General features: G+C 38.4%; 1 protein-coding gene across 1 annotated transcript in view; it reads left to right on the top strand.

The window, feature by feature from the left end:
• The window catches only part of MOSMO (modulator of smoothened), a 73,435-nt gene extending 58,179 nt beyond the window's left edge, over positions 1–15,256 (top strand). Inside the window, exons 2-3 of the mRNA XM_052664316.1 lie at positions 9,591–9,803; positions 14,639–15,256. Of these exons, the coding sequence (XP_052520276.1) occupies positions 9,591–9,803; positions 14,639–14,823 (398 nt within the window). The 3' untranslated portion in view covers positions 14,824–15,256. The remainder of the gene's footprint in view (positions 1–9,590; positions 9,804–14,638) is intronic.
• The last annotated feature ends 1,116 nt before the right edge of the window (positions 15,257–16,372 follow it).

Raw genomic sequence — 16,372 nt, 5'->3', positions numbered from 1 at the left:
TTGGGGCTATTATTAAGTAAAATAAGGGTTCCTGAACAGAAGCACTGGGATACCTCAAGAGTCTGTTGGATAACTTACATGACGAAAAATCCTAAAGGAAATCAACCCTGAATATTCATTGGAAGGACTGATGCTGATGCAGAAGCTCTAGTACTTTGGCTACTCCAGTACTTTGGCTACCTGATACAAAGAGCCGTCTCATTGAAAAATACCCTGATGCTGGCAAAGTAAGAAAAGGGGACAACAGAGGATGAGACGGTTGGATGGCATCATCGACTTACTGGACATGAGTTTGAGCAAGTTCTGGGAGATAGTGACTTAGTGACTGAACAACAAGTGACTAACAGGCGGTAGCCCACACAGTGTGTACCCACTGGACAACGGGATGATTCGTGTCCTAGGTGGGCCAGAGACAGATGGCATGAGATTTCATCATGCTACTCAAAACAGCTCACAATTTAAAACTAATTGTTTTATTTCGTTTTGTTGTTCAGTCGCTCAGTCGTGTTTGACTCTTTGTGACCCCGCAAAATTTGAACAATTTTATTTAGTTTAGAATCGTTTACTTCTGGAATTTCCCATTTAATATTTTTGGACTGCGATCGACTGCAGGTAACAAACTGGAAAACAAAACTGTGGTTAAGGGGGGAATATTGTATTCTAGCCCACACATAACAGATCTCAGAAGGGGAACAGAGAAGGGACTTAAAGAATATTTGAAGAAATAATGACCAAAATCTCTGCAGGTTTAATGGAAAAACTTTAATCTCCACATTGAAGAATCTCAACAAATTCCAAGCAGGATAGACTCAAAGTAATTCACACCTAGCTACATCGTAGTCAAACAATCCAAAGACATGAAGAGCATCTTGAAAACAGCAGGGGAAAAGTGAATCCTCATGTACAAGGGATCCTCAAAACCATTAGCAACTGACTTCTCATCAGAAATCATGAGGCCAGAGAGCAGTGGGATGACATATTCAAAACGCTACAAGAAACAGACTGTCAACTAAAAATTCTGCAAAACTGTCCTTCAGAAACAAATGAGAAATCAAGATATTCTTTAAAAAATTAAAACTGAGAAAATTCATCACCAACAGACTTGTCCTGTAAGAAATACTGAGGGGAGTTTTCTTCAAATTGAAATAAAAGGGCATGAGGCACTGTTTTGAATCCACTTGAAGAAATCCACCAGTAAAAGTAACTACAGAGGTGAATATAAAAGTCAGTATAAATGTCTTTTTGCTAGTAATCCTTTCCTCTTTAAAAGGCTTATTTATTTATTTAGGCTGCGCTGGGTCTTTGTTGCTTTGTGTGGGCCTTCTTCAGTTGCAGCAAGTGGGGCCTGTTCTCTAGGTGCAGTGCGCAGGCTTTGCATTGCAGTCGCTTCTCTTGTGGAGCACAGGCTCTAGGCTCTTGGACTTCAGTAGTTGTGGTGTACAAGCTTAGTTGCTCAGCAGCATGTGGGATTTTCCTGGACCAGGGATTGAACCTGTGTCCCCTGCATTGGCAGGCAGATTCTTTTACCACTGAGCTAACTAGGAAGTCCTCTTTTTCTCTTTAAAATGGGGTAATAATTATAAAACTGTGTTGATGGGCTTACAATGTATAAAGTTGTAATTTACATGATAATAAGGACAAAAGAAAGGGAGGTAATAGAGGGATATTGGGGCGAAAATTTTGGTATACTGTTGAAATTAGGTTGGTAAATCTAATCTGTTGGTAAATCTAATCTGTTTGAGATAAAATCCATCATTTTAAAGTGTACAATTCAGTGATTTTTAGTATATTCATAACGCTGTGCAGTCATTGCCAATATCTAGTTCCAGAGTATTTGCATCAGCCCAGGAAAAAGAAACCCCGAACTTCCCAATTTCTCCTACGCTAGCCCCTGGCAGCAACTAATCTCTGTCTCTGTGGATTTACCTATTTATTATATTTCATATACATGGAATAATATACCATATAGCCTTTGGTATTCATGGGGTTGCAAAGAGTCGGACACGACTGAGCGACTGAACTGAACTGACTGATAGCCTTTTGTGTCTGGCTTTTTTGTTGTTGTTTACTTAACATAGGGTTCATACGTGTAGCTTGTGTTAGTACTTTTTAAAAAAATTTCTGAATAATATTCTATGGATTTTGTCTATCAGTTGATGGACATTTGGGTTGTTTCCACTTTCCTTGTTATTATGAATCATGCTTTGGATATTCATATACAAGCTTTTGTGTAAATGTATGTATTCTAACTCCCGAGAACACTGTAATACACTTCAATTCTGACAGTAGCCACCTAGAGTTAGCACAGATCCCACAAATTGAGGGCTCTGTCTTCCACAAGATTGCCCCTAATTCAGACAGTGCCACAAGTTTGGGGTGAGGGTATTTCTGACCTACTGGCTATAAATTTAGGATTTCCCTCAAGTTCAATAAAGAAACAGTTATGATGCTACGACTGGGGTCATGGAAGCATAGAGGAGTGATGCACCCAGAGTGGGAATGTACGAGCTTGTCGAGGAAGACTTCGCAGAAGTGACTTATAAACTGTGACTGGGGTTTGGAATTGTAGGGAGTAACCGGTTGAAAGAGTAGTTTAAGCAGAGGGAACAGCATATATGAAAGCCTGGTGTGCTCATGCTTGTTAGAGATGATTTAAGAATTAACTTAAGAACTTGAGCACCAAATATGAAGAAAAAGGAAAAACGAAGCAATATCATCCAGACTTTTGTAAGCCACTTGGACTTAATCGAGGAAACTATGTGTAGAAGAAAAACAGGATCCAACAAAGATCCCTAAGAAACACCATGGCAGAGAAAAAAAGTGCCTGCGAAAAAAGAGAACGAAAAACCAGAGAGGCGGGAGGAAAATAAATAGAATATGGAGCCACTAAAACCAGAGGAAACGAAGTTATATCAGATGCTGCTAAAATATTAAGAAAAGACTTAGAAATATCTATCAAAGTCAGCAGAGTAGATGAATGAGCCTGGCAAGAGCTGTGCCAGGGGGTGGTTGGGGTAAAAGCCAAGCTACAGTAGATTTAAGGGTGAACAAAACTCAGGGAAGTGGAGCCAGGAGCTCTTGACCAGGCTCGGGGACAAAGGATGCTAGGCAGAGCAGACAGAAACACAGGCATGTTGAGATCAGAGGATGACTTGACATGATGGGGTATTCTTGTTTTATAATAGGGGAGACTAAGGCGGCTTCTCTGGCTGTCCAGTGGTTAATACTCTCCATGTCTAATTCAAGGGCCATGGGTTTCATCCTTGGTCAGGGAATTAGGATCCCACACACCAGGTGGTGCAGCCAAACAATAAAAAGTAAACAGGTCTTAAAAAATAGGGGAGACTTTTGCAATCCAGAAGAGAAAGAAAATAATGTTAGGCAAGTTCCCAGAGAAAGTAAGAGGGAATAGGATCCAAAACAAAGGTAGAAAGATCAATAAGATGAAAGAACAAGTATATGCAGATAAATGTGTAAGTTTTGATGGTGAACAGTTAAGGAGTTGCTGTATGATGACCCCTATCCTTTCTGAAAAGTAACAGACGAAGGCATCTACTGAAGTGATAGGGGGTGGTGGATCGTTCTCATATTGAGTGCAGCGGACTTGAAATGGGCACAGGAGAGAATGGGGAAGTGGTGAATTAGGGAAATCTAATTTGTTTCTGGATAATAATGGTCCTGAGATAGTGATGGTTTCTCAATAGGAACTTACAGTGGCACTCCTCTGCTCTGAGCATCCGCATCCTGGAGGTAAGTGCAAGGGCAAAACTTATGTTGAATCTGGGTTATGGTTTTTGCCAGGTGGGTGCAGTGAAAGGATAGAAGTTAGGGGGTAATATGATGGATCAAGGACTCTAGGCTGGATAAGGGAAGAAGTGAAGAAGATAGGAGAGTGGTGGATGCTAAGAAAATAGCAGCCAGTGACAGGAAGTGCCAGGGAGGTATAAGAAGAGGTGGAAGTAAGAGGAAGGGACACTTACTATAGCAGACACTGGTGACTGGCCTAATAAACCCAAATATTAATCCCATGGACGGAGGAGCCTGGTGGGCTGCAGTCCATGGGGTCGCTAAGAGTTGGACACGACTGAGCGACTTCACTTTTACTTTTCACTTTCATGCACTGGAGAAGGAAATGGCAACCCACTCCAGTGTTCTTGCCTGGAGAATCCCAGGGACGGGGGAGCCTGGTGGGCTGCCATCTCTGGGGTCGCACAGAGTCGGGCACGACTAAGGCGACTTAGCAGCAGCAGCAGCAGGGTTTTCAGACACTGCGTTTGTATGGTTCATTAGATTCCTTGTTTCACCTGTTCACTCTTTTTGGCCATTTCACTATTTAGAAGTACCCACCTGTAAAGGTGGGCTTCCCTGGTGCTCCAGTGGTAAAGAACTGGCCTACCAATGCAGGAGATGCAGGTTCAATCCCTGGGTTGGGAAGATCCCCAGGAGAAGGGAATGGCAGCCCTCTCCAGTATTCTTGCCTGGCAGGCTACTGTCCATGGGGCGGCAAAGAGTCAGACCCAACTTTGCAAGTAAACAACAACTTCTTAAGGTAGAAACCAGAAATCACAGCTGATAAAAAATAATCATTACTAGCAGTGCTTCTGGAGGAAAAAATTAAATATGTGAAGTTTTTAAGTTACCTGTGAACTATTATTTTCTGTGCTTGTGTCCCTACTCATTTAAAGTATGAGCTGCCGGGGTATGACTTACACAAGAAGGTGTATATTACTGCCCACATTGGGGCCCCTACCAGGCTTCTTCTCACCTGCCTCCAGATTCTCCTAAATTTCCTCAGCCAACCTGTCACTAAAACATAAAACTCTAAGTTTCAGTTCGGTTGTCCCTTACTTAAACATATGCTTTTGAAAAGGGCAATATGTTAAGCCTTTATCAATCATTAAGACCCTTACGTTACTAGCAGGCTAGCTTGCCAAGATCAGATGTTTATATCCCCAGAGAGAAAGTAGAGTAAAAGATCCCCATCAGTGGTAGCGATTGGATGGGCCAGTTCCCAATACCTTTCACTAACAAAGAGAGCCCATGAGATGAAGAGAACACGGGTAGGAAGAAAATTCAAGGGGAAGATGGAAGAGGGCAATAGCAAACGTTAAATAACTTCACCGTTTTCTTCAAATTCAAACCTATATTGGAAAACCCAATCTATGGCCAGTTTATTGAGCAGTTACTGCACCCAATTTGCTCTGACGGATTGGTGGGTATGCGTGCCTTAGTGCTTTACAACTCCTGTGTTTCAGATTTTCTGTAACACCGCTTTTCCACATGGTGATGACATGCCTTGTAATCATCCTCATTGTAGCAACAGACGTGCTCAAACTGGCTGTGTTAAATCATTTCAGTAGTGTTTGGATCCATAGATGATGGATGTCAAAAGCCTCCTCAGTTAAGATTCCCCACTTCACAGGAAATTATGACTTCTTTTTCTGTGTTTTGATACACGGGTGAGATACTAAGAGGCCTATGGCATGCTATAGTTCCTGGTTTGATTTCCTTTTTCCTGTTGCGTGCAAGCCTTTTATATGGCTAGACTGGTTACCTAGGAAACAGCTGCAGGGTAAAGATGGATTGGCTGTTTGGGAAATGGAATTAACAGACCCCTTCAAGAAACAGAAGACCTGTTGGATAAAGCAAAAAATTAGTGAATGGCTAAGTTTATACTTAATTTAGTGTGCTTCAAGAAATCACACTGAGTTCTATAGAGAATTTACTTAATGCAGCGTGATTTTTAAATTTAGTTTATTTTTTAATTTCACCAAATGTTTGTTAATTCCTGCTTTGCACCCACTGCTGCAGGCCATTCTGAGGGCTTTCAGTGAAGTGAAACGTTCAGTTCCCTCATTCTGTGTTTGGGTCTAAAAGAAGCTACCTTAAAATCAAGTGCATGGGGCTTCCCTGGTGGCTCACTGATACAGAATCCTGCTAATGCAGGAGACACAGGTTCGATCCCTGATCTGGGAAGATTCACATGCCACGGAGCAACTAAGCCCGTGCGCCATAACTATTGCTCCTGGCTCTAGACCCCAGGAGCCACAACTGCTGGAGCCTGCGTGCCCGCAACTACTGAAGCCAACTACTGAAGCCTGCGTGCCCGCAACTACTGAAGCCAACTACTGAAGCCTGCGTGCCCGCAACTACTGAAGCCAACTACTGAAGCCTGCGTGCCTGCAACTACTGAAGCCAACTACTGAAGCCTGTATGCCCACAACTACTGAAGCCAACTACTGAAGCCTGCGTGCCCTGAAGCCACCACAATGATGAAGCCTACACACTGCATCTAGAGAAAGGCCTACACAGCAATGAAGACCCAGCAAAGCCAAAAATAATAGATAAATAAAAAAGTTATTTTTAAAAAATCAAGTGCACAATTATGTGATACAGTCTGTAAGTGTGTTCAGAGAATTTGGAGGATATAAAAGATTTTATCTAGTCAGTGTGAGTGGTGGATTTGAATCTGCAGGTAGGAGATAATACTTTGAGGTAAAAGATGAAATTTAAAGACCTGGTGAAAGTTCGGGTACTCAGAGTACCTGAGTTTACAACATTCAACAATAGCAGCACAGTTACCCTTGCAGTTCCCTACATCCAGACAGCTTATGGAAAATATGTAACTGATATAAATTATATTGCCCTAGAATCTTAGGAAAATGAATATTAGCAACAATGTTGACCAACCACTATTTGCACTAAGGCTTGCATAATTTAAGAAAAAAAAAACTATTTTAACCAAAAGTGTGACAGAGTATTAGTTTTATAATCTCAAACCACTATAGAAATGTGAGCACATAAGAGACACTCAATAAAATATTTGTGAGTTGATTTTCTTATATACAGTGTATCTTCCTGTTAGTATTAGCTTTCTTCTAGAACATAGCTGTTGAATATTTGGTCTTGATTTGTGGTGATAAGGCCTTCTGTAAATATAGGAGCATAACTCCTCTTTCAAAGCTGAACATCTGTCAGGTTATATCCATTTGATTTCTAGGAAGTACAGCTATCTCAGTGGACTCAATGGTCATGAGTTTGAGCAAGCTCTGGGAGTTGGTGATGGACAGGGAAGCCTGGCATGCTGCAGTCCATGGAGTCACAAAGAGTCGCACACGACTGAGCAACTGAACTGAACTGATAGCTATAATTTTCATTTTCTTACTTGTTATCTGTGTATTCACTTGGTGTGGTGTGCCTCTCAGGAGAGGAGGAAAAAGCAGTCCTACTCAGAAAGCATAACAATCTACAGGCGCAGAAAATTAAATTCGAGTCCTCCTTGCCATGCCCATAAATGGAAAGTAAGAGGGGCAACAAAAGGATACTCAGAAATATTTTGAAGGAGAGATGTATTGAACCTACAGCCTCAAATATTTACCAGCAAAGAATAATTCTCAAATTTAAATTTCACTGTGCTGGCTGTTTAGAGTTACCGATGAAAGTGTCTGTACCAATATTTAAGTAGTGAGGGAAGTTGTTACTGTAATCAGAATTCATAATATTGAATTTTTCCAGAGGGTCTTTTATTGCCTGTTGTCTATTCTCACAGTAATTAGAGCTTTTATAAATGAGATAGTGACTACAGAGGGTAATTTGTTAGAAGTTTTTTGCTGAGTGATCAGGAATGGTTTCCTGATAGAAGTGCTTGAGCACTGCTGTGAATGCCTTCTTTATTTCCCAAATTACTATAAAATGGCTTATCATAATAAGACACACTCTCTCCCCCAAGTTTCCTTTTCAAGAAAACTTTTTAGTGTTTCATTTTAAGAACAATTATGCAACTCCCTAGTACCTCTTCACCCCTGTTGTCGCCCCTTTTCTGGTCTGAAGCAATTACCAGGATACTAAAAAGGTTGGGCTTCCCTGGTGGCTCAGTGGTAAAGAATCCGCCTGCCTGCCAGAGCAGGAGACACAGGTTCAATCCGTGAAATGGGGGGTTAGTGATTGTCTGAAACTTTGAACTGAGCCTATGAACTCACTCCACTCCAAACAGCGGCTATAGGAGGCGGATAGTGTAGCATTACCATGAAGGCTTGCTCACTTTCTGCCCCTCTCCCCCCTCACCTCCTCCACCTTGCTGGAGATGATCCCATAATTATAATGCTCTTTGCACCTCTTCGGAGATCACAGGAAGCGCCTAATTATCAGATGATTTGAGAGAAAAAGTCCAGCCCATTTGAGTTATTGTCTTCCATTCTTGAAAAGTTACAGTCTTAGCCTTACAGGAAAAAAAAAAGACCACAACTCAATTTTGAGAGCAGAGCTTTTTTTTTTTTTTTTTCTTTGTTTTCTTTAAACACATTGATTATTTCTAAAAATGTACTATGATTATTTCTAAAAATGTACTAATGGCAAAGGCAACTTGCAGGAAAGCAGCACCCATCCAACAGCGCCACATATACACGTATATATACAGCTCCAGCCCTGGTCTGTCTTCTCCCACTAAGGGCAGCTTCCCAAAATGCCTCACAAAGGAACTTGTTCATGGCACGTGCTGTGATTTTGAGGTGAATGTCTTTTTGTTGTAGCTGTTGTTCATAGTGAGAAAATAAGACCAACAAAAGATGCAGAAATCTATTATGTTTTCAGTGGCTCCAGAAATTTCTTGTATTTTTGGCAGCTGTTTTCCCATTTTTAGTTGCTCTTAAAGGGAGAAGCAAGGAAGTTTTACTCAGAAGTAACATTTTAATTGTTCTTCTTAGTGGGGAAAAGGATAAAATAATTAGTTTTTCATCTTCCTTGTCTAGATTTCTGTAAATTAATTTACCCCAAATTTGATAGAGGGGTTCCTTGGGTTTGACATGAGAACATGTTTGTTTAAAAATAGCACTTAATGTTTTACCAAAAAATGCTTTCATTTATTTAAATGGGAGAGAGGTGTTTTAAAAATTAGCACTGATGCCTCTATAATTTTTTGCTGAAGCATGCTAGTAATGATTTAGCAATGTGAGTACTTTTACACTGTACAAAAATTGTTGAACTTACCAAACAAGGTGAACTTACTAGTTTTCCTAGCATTTTCTTGAATTTCATGGAAAAATGCTTATATTGTAATATTCTTAGACCTTTTACATTTTAATAAAATAATATTGTATCTAGTATTTAATCCATTATTTAATTTTATCTACATATTACACTTAGAAATATTTCAAGTTTACCTTTAATTTTTTTTTAAAGTGTGTTTCTTCTCAGCCAAAACAATATACGGTGAGACTTAGATCTGGGAATAGAAAAGTTTCAATTATTTCTGCTAGAATGATAAGCCCAGCGAGAGCAGGAACCTCATCTCTCTTATTCACTTATTTCCCTGGAGCCTAGAACAGTGCTTGACTCAAGCACCCAGAAAAGTAATAAATGACTGAATGAATTGCCTTTTATGACTTGTGGGGTTTGTTTAAGTTTACTTTGCATGTTAAATGAAATATTTCTACGTAACAGACTACAGCAGAATGCTGCAGAGTAGGACCCAGTGGGATTAAGTGCTGGGATGACCCACTCAGCGAGAAATAAGATTTAAGAGGTGTTGGTAGGGACTATTCCCTGGGTGTGCCAAACCCACTAACATATTCCTGTGTTTTGCATCTCCCCAGGAGCACTCACTGTAGGCCTTGTGCGACAGTGTCAAACAATCCATGGGCGAGACCGGACATGCATCCCACCTCGGCTTCCCCCAGAGTGGGTCACCACACTGTTTTTTATCATCATGGGAATCATTTCATTGACTGTCACTTGTGGTTTGTTGGTGGCTTCCCACTGGCGAAGAGAAGCCACAAAATATGCTCGATGGATAGCATTCACTGGAAGTAAGTAACCTGTGCTAAGTAAATTTGTCTCGAAGGCACTCACACTGGTATTTTTATGAAGATATTCAAGTCTCAGTAATAAGGACTCTCTAATCATCAAAGAGCACCATTTGTGCACGGCCATCAGATAGACTCCACGCAGTCCCATCAACTCTTCAGAATTCTCACCACAAGACCAGGACATCCAGACCTTAATTGCTTTGAATAAAGTGCTATTTTAATGAATTTTATTTTTGCTCACACTGTGACATAAGTTTTCTAGGCCTGTGACTCAGAGCTACCACTAAGCTGAGTCTTTGCCTCTTCTTAAAGGTATTGGTATCTTCTGTCAAATAAATCTAGAAAAATATATACAGAAATATAAATTAGTTTAAGGTGGTGATTTGCTTTTTAATATCATTGATTTGAGTTTCTACTGTAAGTTGTTGTGTGATCATTGAAAAATCAACACATTTAGCTAGCTAACAGTTGTTTGTCAACATTTCTTATGCCATTAAGCTATGCCCAAGGGTATGATACATATATTACACATTCTCAGTACTTTGCAAAATTGGTTTAATTTGAAAACACAACACAGGCTTTTCCCAAGCTAGAAACAACAAAAATGCACAAAGGAAAGATTCCTATAATTTTGCTTTCTTCCTTCTAAGGCAGTTTTATCCCCCAGGGGACATTTGTCAAAGTCTGTAAACATCTTAGATTGTTCCAACTAAGGGGATGCTACTGGCAAGTAGTGAGCAGAGTCCAAGGATGCTGCTAAGAAGTGTACAAATGCACAGAATAGCCCCCAAAACAAAGACTTATCTGGCCCCAGATGCCAATAGGGCCTGTTAAGAAACTCTGCACTAAAGAGCAACATAACTATACCTATGCCAAATAATACAGGATTTAATTTCTAATTCAATATCTTATAATCATCTCAGGTTTTCTAAAGTTTTTTAAAAAATAAATATTATAGCACAGCTTACTTTCCCTTGATATTGTCATGTAGGATTTATAGGGGCAGGCATAATCCCATGTATTCCTATTAATGTTAATACTCACTTTATTCTTAAAGATCATAGGATAGGGATATTAGTTCATGAGCCTCTTTTCTCCCTCTCTCTCTGTGAAGCTCTTTCTCTTTAGAGAATGTATACATTTCCAGATCTGTTGTTTTATTCTCACCTCTATTTCTCCCTTAATTTTAAAATGTAGATCAAGTTGCAGTTGACATAAAAATGCTTCTTCAACCTTATTAAGAATTGTAAAACAAGTTGATGATCTTGTTTGAGTTCAGACCTCCTGAGACAGTTTTCTAAATAGTAGGGTCTAGAGGCAGTTACAGAGATGGGGCTACTAAATTAAAGGGTACTGATGAGGAATTTAAAGAGAATCTTTACTTACAGATACAGTTACTTATCCAGATAGAATTCACTCTTTAGAAGTAAAATAACATCCAGAAGGATTTAGTTAAAATTTGGGAGTGCATATTCCTTGATGGCTCAGACAGTAAAGAATCTGCCTGCAATTCAGGAGACTTGGGTTCAATCACTGGATTGGGAAGATCCCCTGGGGAAGGAAATGGCAACCCACTCCAGTATTCTTGCCTGGAAAATTCCATGGACAGAAGCTACAGTCCTTGGGGTCACAAAGAGTCAGACACGACTGAGTGACTAACAGTTTCACTTTCCATGCTCTGAATATCAGAAATCTAAAATATAAGTTAGCAAAGTAGTATGAGTCAAAGAAAAGCACTAAGTTATTCACATGAGCCATTGATTCTTGTGACTCAATAAAAGGAAAGAAATTTGATTATCTTGTTTTTCATTCCTCTTCAAGAGAGAATATTTACATATGTAAAGATCCCCTGGAGAAGGAAATGGCAACCCACTCCAGTACTCTAGCCTGGAAAATTCCATGGATGGAGGAGCCTGGTAGGCTACAGTCCATGGGATCGCAAAGAGTCGGACACGAGTGAGCAACTTCACTGGTTCACCTTGAAATGTAGAATTTTTTCCTTTATTTTTCAGTTTAAATAATTTAAATTCTTAAAATATTTGTATGATATATAATTCAGAGCCTATGAAAGGGTCACCAAGTGAAAAGTAGATCTCATTTATGTCCCTGTCACCCAGTTACCCACTACTCCTTTCCTGGAAGCAACCATTCTCACCAGTTTCTGGGGTTTCCTACCAGAGGTGTTCTGTGTGTAGAAACATATATGTATATGTGTGAGTGTTCTATAAATACATATTTATTCTATTTATACTATTCTGTAACTTGGTTTTTTGGTTCAACAGTGTATCTTAGGGTTGATGTCATCTAAGGAAGTGTAGAGCCTTTCTCTTAACTTCCTTAAATGCATTGTTTTTGTTACCCCAGCTAGTCTACTGGGGTGGCAGTCAGAAGAGGGATTGGACTCCCCCTAGTGTTGCCATTCAGCCTTTGAAAATGTACTTCTCAGTCGTTTTGTTAAGAATATAAACTAAATTAATTTTCAAATGGATTTACACAGAAGAAGTGCTCAAAGGAGAGCCACACATTAGGGACTCACCTGTGGCGGCAAGAGTGACAAAAAGACGTGTCTTTTTCTTCAAGTCATTTTCTCGTCCTTGCTTTTGCCACCTTAATTTACTTGTCTGCCAGTACACCTGATATCTGGCTCTCACCGCCAAGAAATCTATGCCATACAGGATATGAAGTTTTTACAGACTTTTTTATATATGTTTACAGACTTTTTTAGGACCCAGAACTTAATTGTCAAAAGTTGATAGATATTTGCAGCATAAACAGTATTTTAAGATCTGAAGTAACTTCTCAGGTCTCAAGAGCTTAAAAAAATCTCATCCACCAGCATTAAAAACTCCTCAGGAAGTATAGATAACTTGATTCCTTGGATTAGAAATCACTGTTAGATACAATCAGGTGTTCATTGCTTCCTTGAAATTTGATTAAGCTGTTCCTAACCAATTTGGAAAATATTTAACACTTGTAAAATATTAAATCCTGCTTTAAATATAGTCATTAAGTGGTAAATGATTACTATAAAGGATAGATTTTTATTTTACAGTAGAAAATAATAAAGGATAGGAATTAAGTTGGCACATCAGTTAACAGAATGAACAAGAGTAACATCTGCATATGTCTGAAGTACTTCTAAATTAATTTAGTGTTTCCTGAAGTTAGATTAATCTATATTAAATAACAAATTGTTTTTAAGACAATAATGTTTTCCCATTGCTTTTATTAGATTGTCTATAGCTATTTAGATTGTGGTTTCATTTTATTTACCAAACCACATTAAGACATAAGAACCATTAAAGGTTGGTGACAAATAACACTGATGAGGGGACATTGGCAGTGCTAATAAAGTTGTTTATTGCTAACTATACAACAGAAAGGCCAAAAAATCTAATGCTTAATACCTGAATTTTTCATTCGCTTTGTAGTAGGTATCTAAAAGAATCTAAATCTGCTTATGTAACATTATTTGGTGTGGTCATATGCCCAAAATGAAAACAAACTCTATGTCGATTTAATATAAAATAGTCACGTAAATGGTGCAAAGCAAACAAGTGTGCTGGTGTGTTTCTTAAGCTAGTGTATTACTTAAGAAAATGTTGCCTTTTACTGCATTTCTGGAGCTATTCCATCCAGGAAATATTTCTAATTGGCCTTTTCAGAACTCTCCTATTAAATTTTGTTGGTTGAGTAACACAAATAATTTAGGACAAGTGTCAACTGGTATATTCATCCAGGATTCTGTCATTATTGCTGGGAATGGGTTTAACACAGAAAACTTTTCTCATTGATTTAGTAATGGGGATGACTATAGTATTCTGCCTTCACAATATACTGAGGAAGTATTTCTGCCTTCAGAGAAAGTTGAAAGACTATGAATATGCTTTCAAAAAGCACAAAATATTTTCTTGGAAGAGCCAGCCTATTTATAGGTAATTTGTGTTTCTTAAGAAGAGATTTTCTTTGGTAGCATAGGGGAGCACACAGTTTCTAAAACAACCAACTATGGAATAACTTCTGCCCAAACACTGGGTTTTCTGATATCTTTCTAAAAGCATTTTAGCAAATAATATATTTCATTGTATTTGTATACAAAACTCAAAGATTTCCCCACCATCCCCCTCTTTAAACTCTGTGCAGTCAGAAACCTGGGAGAGTTGTGCTTTTTTATTTTTTTCGAATGTTGTCCATGAGAGAGAAACACCTGCAGTTTGTTCCTCATATCAGAAGTCTGTGGCTCTGTCCACTAGCTGATTTTAAATCAGAGTAAGGTAAATAGTATCTATATTTGTATGTACCTTTTCTCAATTCCTTATAACATATCAACTGAGAAGAGCAGAGAATTGGGAAAATAATACTAGGATGATAATAATCAACATTTATTCAGCACTGAATATCAACCTGGCACTGCACAAAGGACTTAAAATTGTTTTGTTTATTCTTCTACAACTTACCCATTTTCAGAATTTCAGAAGACTAAGATTACTCTAGTAGAGCCAGAACTTCGCCCCTGTCTGACTGAGCCCTTTGCCACTGCTCTAATGGTCAAGAATTGTATATACAATTACTTAGTAGGTTTGATGGCCTTTCTTAATGGTTGTATTCAAAACTGTATGTAAAAGGCTAAACCAGCTTTTGTTGTATTGAATTGTTAAGCTTGGAGGATCTGTAGTATATGCAAACCTTTTTATAAGTGGTCCATGTTGTAACAGATTTGACCATGTTGTCATCAGTCCACAACCCTGCTTATAAACTTCCTTTGTGCCAAATTTTCATTGTTTTCTTAATCACCAAACCATGTTACTAATGTTATGTTTTGGTTTGTTTTACAGTGATCCTTTTCTGTATGGCTGCCCTAATATTTCCAATAGGATTTTACATCAATGAAGTCGGAGGTCAACCTTATAAATTACCCAACAACACAGTAGTTGGGTCATCATATGTACTTTTTGTCTTATCAATTTTCTTTACAATAGTAGGACTTCTATTTGCCGGCAAAGTTTGTTTACCAGGCTGATGAATGTCTAAATTGCTTGACTCTTTTATTATTTTTAATTTTATTTTATTTTTTTATTTTTGGAGGGTGGGGAGGACAAAGGCAAGGCATCTGAGTAGTCCTCACATAGGAAGATGCTTAGATGAAACTGATGCTGAAAAGAAAAAAAAAAATGCTTTGATTTGTTCTCACTATGCACTTTGGATTTAAAAACAAAAATAAGGAGAGCCTTTTCCATAACCAAATACAGACAATATTGACTAAATCTCCTGAGCATATTCAGGCAGTCAGGTCTGCACTGTGATAGCAACCTAGTGAAGGAGAATGCTTTATACCGAAAAGCATGTGGCCCTTTGTACTCTGTTGTTCCATTTTTAACGTCTAATGATTCATTTGAGGGAGGAAAAGAAAAAAGTCTAAGTATTTATGAATCATGGCGGACCAGAGGGATGCAAAAGATGTTCATGTGGGGCTGGCCTCACCTCCTAAGAAATTAGTGTTCACAGCTTCCTTGTAATGGTATGAGTCTTTGGCACCAGAATGGATTGCCATTGCATCACTGCACCAAGAAGCCAATAGATCAAAACTTCTTTGCTAAAATGTATGTAAAAATTCTGAAATTCCCTATTCTCTGTGTACAAAAAAAAAAAATTAAACACTAAGAAACATGTTGGGGGTGGGTGGGTGGGGAAAATGTTCCTTATATTTATATAAATATATATATAATATATATATTTTGCTGATGCAGTATACAGTGTGTATATATGTGTGTGTGTGTATGTGTGTGTGTAAATTTATATACACACACATGCAAACAGTTCCTGGAAGAGAACTCTGAATGCTTTGCTAGCAAAACACTGTGGTGTGCAAACCTAGAACCCAATAGAAAAAAAAGCCATTTATCTGAAGGCTGCATAGTGGAGAGAGTCTTCAGTTTACCTCATTCTTTGTAGCAGCCCTTGATTTTAACTGGTTTTTGTAATAGGTACAAATAATCCCATACCTTTCTAGGTGCAATTTTAAGTTAAACTAAAATTCTTTGTAGGGTTAATTTATTTGTACATGATAGTAGAAGGTAAGACCATGTCAAATCTTATAATTTGGGGAATCTGACACTATTTAAATTATTGGCAACTGTTGTCTGTTGTACAGAGGTTCTCTTTTTCAACTGGCTTGGTCTGTTACATTAATAATGCATTTTATATGTTCAAGCACACAACTTTACATAAGTTCAAAATCTAGTAGGATCAATTTACAATATTTTGGCTATTTATAACACTAACTTCACTCTGCCATAAAAATTAATATTCTTTTCATCTGTAAGCATTATTAATAATCTCCTTTACCAAAAACATGAGCAATACAATATTTTCTTTAAATGCTATATGCCTTGTTTGCTAAAAGCTAACATCTTTGCATTTAGTTTAAAGAGCTGTACTACCCTCACAGCTTTATATTTCTTCCTGAAAGCAACATTGCAGCTAACGTTTGAGCCCACAGATCATTTTGAAATACAGTATTTCTCTTCTCCACATTTCCATGCCTTCATGCCTAGTTGTTTTTCCAGGCA

Source organism: Budorcas taxicolor, chromosome 2, assembly GCF_023091745.1.
Source record: "Budorcas taxicolor isolate Tak-1 chromosome 2, Takin1.1, whole genome shotgun sequence".
NCBI classification, from domain to species: domain Eukaryota; kingdom Metazoa; phylum Chordata; class Mammalia; order Artiodactyla; family Bovidae; genus Budorcas; species Budorcas taxicolor.
This window is presented reverse-complemented; position numbering and strand designations above follow the sequence as displayed.